Source organism: Octopus bimaculoides, chromosome 8, assembly GCF_046866305.1.
Source record: "Octopus bimaculoides isolate indiv1 chromosome 8, ASM4686630v1, whole genome shotgun sequence".
In the NCBI taxonomy this organism is placed as follows: domain Eukaryota; kingdom Metazoa; phylum Mollusca; class Cephalopoda; order Octopoda; family Octopodidae; genus Octopus; species Octopus bimaculoides.
The window spans coordinates 94,571,700-94,580,439 of NC_142935.1; the positions used below are offsets into that span (position 1 = coordinate 94,571,700).

The window sequence follows — 8,740 nt, forward strand, 5'->3', positions numbered from 1 at the left end:
GTGGTTCGATGGGCACAAGTGGTAGAGGCAGGGCGTTGCTGCAACACAGCCGCAGTTCGGTCTTTAACCGAACAAGATGCACGTGTGGTACTCGGTTCCGGTAACCGCCCGATCCCGTTAGACCACAAGATCTGTATCTTATAGTTGTCAAAAATGGGGATGAATGCATGTGTTCCAGAGTTTCTGGTTCCATTAATGGTTTCCACATCTATATTTAGTGATCAGAATTCGCCGAGCAAGTTATTTGACTTTCAAGCTGACCCCAAAGCACGTACATTTGCACATCCTTCTCTGCGTGAAAACGGGAGAGGTTACTCAACTTCGTCATCGAGAATGGCGGGTCATTTGCATCCTTTTCCAGAAGGTGGATGTTTCTTAAAAAGTCCTTGTAATACTATTTTTCTGAAACTCGCAACACTTCCTGAGATATTGTCCAAAGAGTATGGTAATTGGCATTTGACGTTTTCGTTAATTATGATATATTTTTCTAATTAACTATACGTTTCACATCACATTAAAAAGTATATAATGTTATTGTAACCATAGCTTAAAATGACATCTTTGTTATAGTTTCTCTTACACAGCACCAACAATGATTCATTTCACAAATGTTCGCGAGCACTTCGGGAATTTATGGACACAAAACATGTCCGTTGAATAACATCAAAACGTACTAAACCTGTTCAGTGATATCTTAAATCATTCAAATTAAATGCAAATAATATTACATATAGGCAATTAATTAGCACTAATTTGAAGCGAAAAGTTGAAACGAGCCCATGAATCAGGCCAACAGTTTGTATATAGCTCTTGTATGGTAGCCATATTACAGATTTACTGCCAAGTACCTTCTTCTCTAATTAAATATGATTTGTTTCTGGTATTTTAAGTGTACTATTGCATTGTATAAAATAGTGAGGGGGGGGGGGGTGACAGACAGACACTATTTATTTGATTTTTGACTGATACCTGACCTGATTGTAAATAAGTAACACAACTACGTAGGCTGGATACATTACAGTTAAATGTATTATCATTGGTTTGGTACATTGTAAGGTGGCATCAAAAGGTTCTCGAACTAGTTATACTTGATAAAAAAAATAACTTATTTACCTAAGTTTTAACATCATCTACTTCCAAATAGTCACCTTGCGCAGCAGTACACCTGTCCCAGCGTTCCTGCCACTTTGGAATCCATCCTGGAAGTAATTTTCCGTAAGTGAGTCGAGGACCTTCTGCGATTCGGTCAGGAACTCGAAAACGGTGTTAAAGTGGCGATCTTTGAGCTGCCTTTTTATCATGGGGAAGTGATGCAAGTTTACAGGTGCTAAAGCTGGTGAATAGGATGGGTGCGGAAACAATACCATCTTGTTGAGAAACTCGCGAGTGAAGCGGACCTCGGTGACAGGGTGTTTTGTCACCGTGAAGAATTCAGTTCTTCGCGCTCCACTGATTCGGTTACTTTCGCAATAGAACTATCGACTGACAGTCAGGTCCTGGAGAATAAATTCTCGGTGAACAATACTGCGGAGGTCAAAAAAAAAAGAAAGAAAACGATGAGAATGCCCTTGATTGAACTGTGGCTCTGTCATGCCATCTTGGGTCGTGGAGATGAAGGGCGCTTCCATTGTGACGACTGCTGCTTCATCTCAGGATCGAACTCGTAGACCCAACTCTCGTCACTGGTGATGATCCTCGACATGAAGGATGGGTCATCAGCTGGAAGAGATCTTGAAATACTTCGACGCGGTGTTCTTTCTGCTCAGTTGTCGGCAGACGGGGGACAGACTCAGCAGAAACACGCTGCATGTTCAATTTAAACGTTGGGATTGCCTGCACGGAACCATATGACAGGCTAACAACATCAGCAATGTCGTTGATTGTCCTCCGACGATTCCCATGCACAATCTGATGAATTTTCTCCACATTTCCGTGAGGTGATGCTCGCGTCAGGTCTTTCAGATCGTTCGTTGTCTTTCAGGGACGTTCTTCCGCTTTTGAAGCGCCTGTTCCACTCGAAACATTGCGTACGACCCATTGCCCCGACGCCGTAAGCATACCGAAGCATGCTCAGTTCACCTTGGTTCTTTGTTCCAACTTCCTGTCCATAACAAAATCGCTGACTACACTATACACGCGATGACAAAAACACAAATTTCACAACTTGCGAAGGAAACACAGCAATGTCAATTGGCACGCTGTTTCATGAAGGTCACTGTTAGCTCTCACTGCGCAACCGTGTACTGCCATCTGTTGGCGCGCTACAAAACTAGCCTGGGAACTTTTTGATATCACCTTGTATTATACCTACATACAGCTAGGTGGATTAAACAGGTCATGCACACAATACAGTAAACTGTTAACAGCTTAGTGCATTGAGCTGTTTATATTTAAATATGCGTTCGATTATTTTAAATAGAAGTAACACCATCTGTTCTTAATTACAGACGGTCCTGATGGAAACCAGAAGAAATTATTCCCAGTAGATATTATTTTAGCTGCCATAGCAGTTACTGTGATTGTCTTAATTTCACTCGTATTGTACCTGATGTGGAAGAGACGCTTTCGATTCTTTATGAAGTTTGCATACTATTTTCAGCCTTACGTAGATAAAGGTAAGTTTCATATGTAATAACTGAAAGTTAACATTTAACCAATGGAGTGTTGCATTATAACTTCGATTGTGTGTCAGTGTGTCATGTATATTATCGGGAAACAACTGGATATTTAGAACATTGTTTTGTAGCTGTTGCTAGTGTATGTCCCCAAGAGATCCATGAAACAAGGAGGTCAATGGTGCGTAGATAGTGAGTCGAATGAAAATCTATAACTTTGTAGTTTGTTGTAACGGGATTCGATTCCAGGATAGACTGTCTTTAGTCATGATATCCTTAATTTAGGTTTTGTGCACTAATGCATTTTAATCTAGTTAGACACTGATTTGATCCTTCTGACATATAAAGAAGAATCATATATGATAGTGTTACAGTCAAGTCACTCTATTGCCTATTCTAATTCAGTTGCTTTCGTTAGTGTTCACAGCAGAAGTAGTGAAAGCGAATGCAGTCCGAATCTGATAGCTGCTTCTCGGCTTTACAAATTATTGGTACTCTGTATGCCACTACTGTATTTGAGGCTAATTTTGCTGATTATTTTGCTGATTATTGCATTACTGTGTTTGCTTCATCTTTTTTGTTTTTTAATCAAGTAGGGTTCTCTCAGTATACTGTTATAGTAGATTTCTGGTGTGTTGTATTTTGTAGAGGTGTGGATGCTTGCAGGGATAGGGGCGGCAAGATTGGGCTTTGCTGCAATATTTTTTCAGAATTTTTTTTTTCTTTTTGTTGACAGTCTAAGGAATGGATCTCTGCACAAACTGTGATTTTTGCCAAGTGCACTGTTTTGAATTCTTCTTGGTTTATTACAAAGTGACTGGATCTGTAGAAAGACTGGATAACTTATGATGCCTTAAATGTGCTGTTTAAGGATTAATGTAGTTTTTTTTTTTTCAGTGAAAGGAATATATAAGTTTGTGATATGAAAAATGAGTCATTCTAAAATGTTTGAATGTCCGTGTGTGTTAGGTGGGTGATATTTCTGTATGAAGATACTTTGCTTAAGTTTCATTAGACTATTATAAATTTTGTTAGACTATTATGAATTCTAGGTAGTTGGCATATAATTGCAGATATTGGTGAGTGCAGTAATGATATTTTGGGTGTATGTTTGTGATTTTGTTAGGAAATTAAATATTTTGAGAATAGGGATTGCTTTTCTGATGTGTGATATAAAGAAATAGGTCAGAGTCCTGGCTGGGTGGATATTTAAGAGTGAACTGTGATCAAGCAACTCCATAACACACACAGTCGAACGAACGATCCAGTATGATATATTACTTTAAGTTGTTGTTGTAGAATAGGATTGTGAGTGCAACACTCTAATCACTGGGTCATCCCTCAAACACACACACATATATATGTGTGTGTATATATATATATATATATATATATATATATATATATATATATATATATGTTCTTTTATTCTTTTATTTGTTTCAGTCATTTGACTGTGGCCATACTGGAGCACTGCCTTTAGTCGAGCAAATCGACCCCAGGACTTATTCTTTTGTAAGCCTAGGACTTATTTGATCGGTTTCTTTTAAGGGGACGTAAACACACCAACATTGGCTGTCAAACGATGGGGGAGGGACAAACACACACACACACACACACACACACACACACACACACACATATATATATATATATATATATATATATATATATATATATATATATATATACGACGGGCTTCTTTCAGTTTCCGTCTACCAAATCCACCCACGAGGCTTTGGTCGCCCTCAAGCTATAGTAGAGTACACTTGCCCAAGGTGCCACGTAGTGGGACTGAACCTGGAATCATGTGGTTGGTAAGCAAGCTACTTATTACACAGCCACTCCTGCGCCTATACATACGTACGTACATACATACATACATACATACATACATACATACATACATATATACATACACACGTACTACTGCTACTACTACTACTACTACTACTACTACTACTACTACTAATAATAATAATAATAATAATAATAATAATAATAAAAAAAAAATTTTAAAAAAATTCAGACAAATACATAACAAAAACACCAGGACTTACAAATATATATAACATACAGAAAATTGCACTACTGGGTACTGCACACATTCTACGCAAAACACTTTCAATACAGTAAACATAAGAGCACCACAGCAAACCACAGCACATACCCAAGGCGCACAGAGCTGCGCTCGGTAGTGAAGTGAAAGCACGTTATAAAAATAAAACTACTGAATAATAATAATAATAATAATAATAATAATAATACTTGTTTTCCATTTTCAGAGGAGAAGTTATACGACGTATTTATTTCGTATAAATCTTCAGATACAGACGAAAATTGGGTGAAAAATATTTTGTTTCCGAAAATCGAAGATGACATGGGATTGAAAGCATGTATTCACTTTCGGGACTTCATCCCGGGTGAGAGTAAGTATCAACTAGTATGAGTGGAATATACCAGTTCAGAGATGTGTACACACACTCACACACACACGCACACGCACACGCACACACACATATACATGGTCAAGGTACATTTGAATAGAATCTTCCATGCTGATAAGTTCCAAAGAAGACCGTAACATGTACATAGCTGTCCTTTTGCTAAGAAACAAAGGGAAAACTTTTCAGTAAACCTGTATAGTCTTCATGTAGAGTCATACAAAGGCAATCTGACTGGTTGTTTGAGCATCGAATAAATTTTCTTACGGCATCTGTTTCGACTTCCTGCGCTTTGAGTACAAATCTCGCGTTGGTTAACTTCGCTTTTAATTATTTCGGGATCGATAAAGAAAGTATTAAACCGGGCCTGTGAAGTGATGGAAATGTAAGAACCTTAGATCAGATATTTTATGGTATTCGTTCTGGCTTTTAACGTTGTGAGTTCGAACCCCGAATTATGATAAACATAATCCATAGCCGATTTTAATAACACAGCCTGACACTTTCGGTGTTTTTAGCAGAGTTCCCGTATTACAAACATTCGAGTCAGGACTCTTGTTCGAGGATACCGTCCCCCCCCCCACACACACACCCCAAGACCTAAGATGTTCTTTAATGGTCGTCGTACTACCTTACCTCTTGACCAAACGGTAAAAAAGATTAAATAAATAAAAGATTTATTAATTTTCGGAGCTTGATTCTTAATTTCGTAAAGTTACCTCCCTTCCTCCCCTTTCTCAAAGAATCGCTAACGATTAATCAGTTATTGCTAAATATGTTAAACTAGCTTATTCTAAATAAGATGCTTCGCTAAATACTGGTGAATGCAACATAACTAGCTGCACAGTATCTCGCGCACAAAGTACAGAATCAGGATAGGTCGAAACGATCGTTGTATTGAATAAATATTCTTGCAAACTCCATTCTCCGTTTCCCCCATTCATTATAAGCTCAACGAACAGCGCGGAATTCCTGAGGTAAGTCCAATGACATTTACATCAAAAGCTCAGGTAGCTTAAACGGTGAAAGTGCTTTAATCGGCATACTACTAACCATATACTCAAGGTTGAAATAATTATTAATATCTATCTACCTATCTATCTATCTATCTATCTATCTATCTATCTATCTATCTATCTATCTATCTATCTCTCTCTCTCTCTCTCTCTCTCTCTCTCTCTCTATATATATATATATATATATATATATATATATATATATATATATATATATATATATAAAATCTGGTAATTAGTCATATATTAATTAATATCGATCAATTATCAGGAGGCCAGCACATCTAAAGAATCAAAGAGATTCAGAAATATTATCTGCAATCTCAGGGGATTAAGGTACATTTTAAAAAATAACGTCGACCACTAACGTGGACAATTAATGCGCTAGAAATAGATCACATCTTGTGTCTATTAAGACCTAAATTGTTCTCAACATGAAATATAGCAGCTGTTGAGAACAATTTAGGTCTTAATAGACACAAGATGTGATCTATTTCTAGCGCATTAATTGTCCACGTTAGTGGTCGACGTTATTTTTTAAAATGTATCTATATTATATATATATATATATATATGAGTGAAATTGTTTTTAATCAGTAATTTTCTTGTATATTTACAGCTATTTCAAACAATATCATAGAAAGCATACAAAATAGCAGAAGAACGCTTTTAGTGCTAACCAATGATTATATAGAGAGCGAGTGGACCCGGATGGAGTACCAAGTAGCCCAACAGGAAATGTTAAAACTTCGTCACAGAATTATTCCCGTTATTCTGGGTAATTTTAAGGATTTAGACATCAAAGACAAAAATCTAAAATTTATTTTGGAAACAGTGACCTACCTACAATGGCCACCAGACTCAGAGAGTATTCATCTTCAAAATGCATTCTGGAACAATCTGAAGAAGACTTTACGAAATAAATACCAGTCGAAGCAAGTTTCTACATAATTTTATATTTATACATGTCTATGAGATATTATCTCTGTCGTGCCTTCTTCGGGCGTGGAGATCAAGGGTTCTTCCATTGTGACGACTGATACTTCGTCTCAGAATTGTACCCTGAATTTTCTCCACATTTCCAAGGAGGACGCTCGTGGCAGGCCTTCCAGATTGCTCATCGTCTTTCAGAATCATTCTTCCGTTTTTGAAGCCCCTGTTCTACTCGAAACATTGCGTACGACCCATTGCTTCGTCTTGAAGGATGCTCAATGTCTCTGTAGCAGACTTCCCATCTTTTAAAATCAAAATTTCACGCTGGCTCTTTGTTCCAACTTTCTGTCCATTACAAAATCGGAAACTACGGCATACACGTGATGACAATAACACAAATTTCACAAATTGCGAAGTAAACACAGCAGTGTCACTCGGCACACTGCTACGTGAATGTCAGTGCTAGCCCTCACTGCCCACGCAACCGGATGCTACCGTCTGTTGGCGCGTTACAGAACTAGTCCGGGAACTTTTTGATGCCACCTTGTACGTACTTTGTTCCAAGACATGGATTTTAAGGATTTCAATGATGTAACTACAGATAAGTTTCCCTGATTATCAGCAGTATTGTCACTAGATATCATGCAATGAATGCTGGTTATATACAACACATGTGTTGCTGAATACCGGACATTGATGTAAGTTCAAGACATTGGTCATACTGATGACATATTTCTTTTGTGGTGGAAGACGTATTATCTCTCAAGTTAAACATTTCATGATTGGCGGTGAGAAACGTCATTTGCAGATAGTATTTTTTGTTGTTATCATGTGTGGATCATACGGGATTTTAAATATCTCAGTCTTATGTTTCTTATATTCTCACGTGATTTATCAACAACTATCCAAAAATAAAGGGGATTATTGTCAATAGTAACATAGATATTATCTCATCCTGGGACAAAATATCTGTCTTTATCGAGTATAACAGCTACAACCAGAGATTCTACCATATAGTTGTTGAGGCTAACTGCTACAGCCAAAGCTTTTATTAGTGGAAGGAAGATCCCTAATTTTCTGTAAGTATTCACGGATGGACATTGTACAGTGGTATTTCAAAACCTAAAATGTTTATTTCGTTTGTAATAAAGAGAAATTTTTCAATATTAAGAGTTATACCATATTTGACATATAAAGCAAACTATTTGGTGGAAAATACTTCTAAGTTATTGGCTTAGTGGTTGGAATCCATCAACGTATTTAGTTTTAACGTGTGCTTCGGAGACTGTTTCATGAAATCTAAAATCTGTTACCAAAAACAATGTAACCGTCAAGAACTGTGCAATATCGGTATTTACCGCGCAGAATTCTGACTTAAGTGTAATGCCTATCTTCCTTCTACATTCGGGCAATGTGATGACCATTCCAGACATCAAATACAGTCTTCTTTCTTTTCTTTCTTTCTTTCTTTCTTTCTTCTGAGTTGAAATAAATATCAAATATCCAGAGATATCACAGAGCCACCAACAAGAACAGCTTCAAGTCTTGATCCAACCTCATCTTTTACGTCTTTCTGTCCGTGAAGTGGAACAAGATAGAGACAAGTAGGTAGCAGGTTCAGCTTCAGAGTTGATTATGAGGTCTCGTGGGGTACTTTTCATTATTGGAAGTGTTACTGTTGTAACGGCTTATGTAATGGTATATGTTGGTGGTCGGCAGTTACCAAGTGTAA

At 37.4% G+C, this 8,740-nt stretch overlaps 1 protein-coding gene across 4 annotated transcripts in view; it reads left to right on the plus strand.

The window, feature by feature from the left end:
- The window catches only part of LOC106874582 (uncharacterized), a 25,399-nt gene extending 17,227 nt beyond the window's left edge, over positions 1-8,172 (plus strand). For 3 of the 4 annotated variants that reach the window (XM_014922366.3, XM_089356816.1, XM_089356815.1), the window contains 3 exons: positions 2,448-2,615; positions 4,901-5,044; positions 6,695-8,172. In XM_014922366.3, coding sequence (XP_014777852.1) covers positions 2,448-2,615; positions 4,901-5,044; positions 6,695-7,026 — 644 coding nt within the window. In that variant the 3' untranslated portion in view covers positions 7,027-8,172. The remainder of the gene's footprint in view (positions 1-2,447; positions 2,616-4,900; positions 5,045-6,694) is intronic. The other variant, XM_014922367.3, reaches the window with a different exon arrangement.
- The last annotated feature ends 568 nt before the right edge of the window (positions 8,173-8,740 follow it).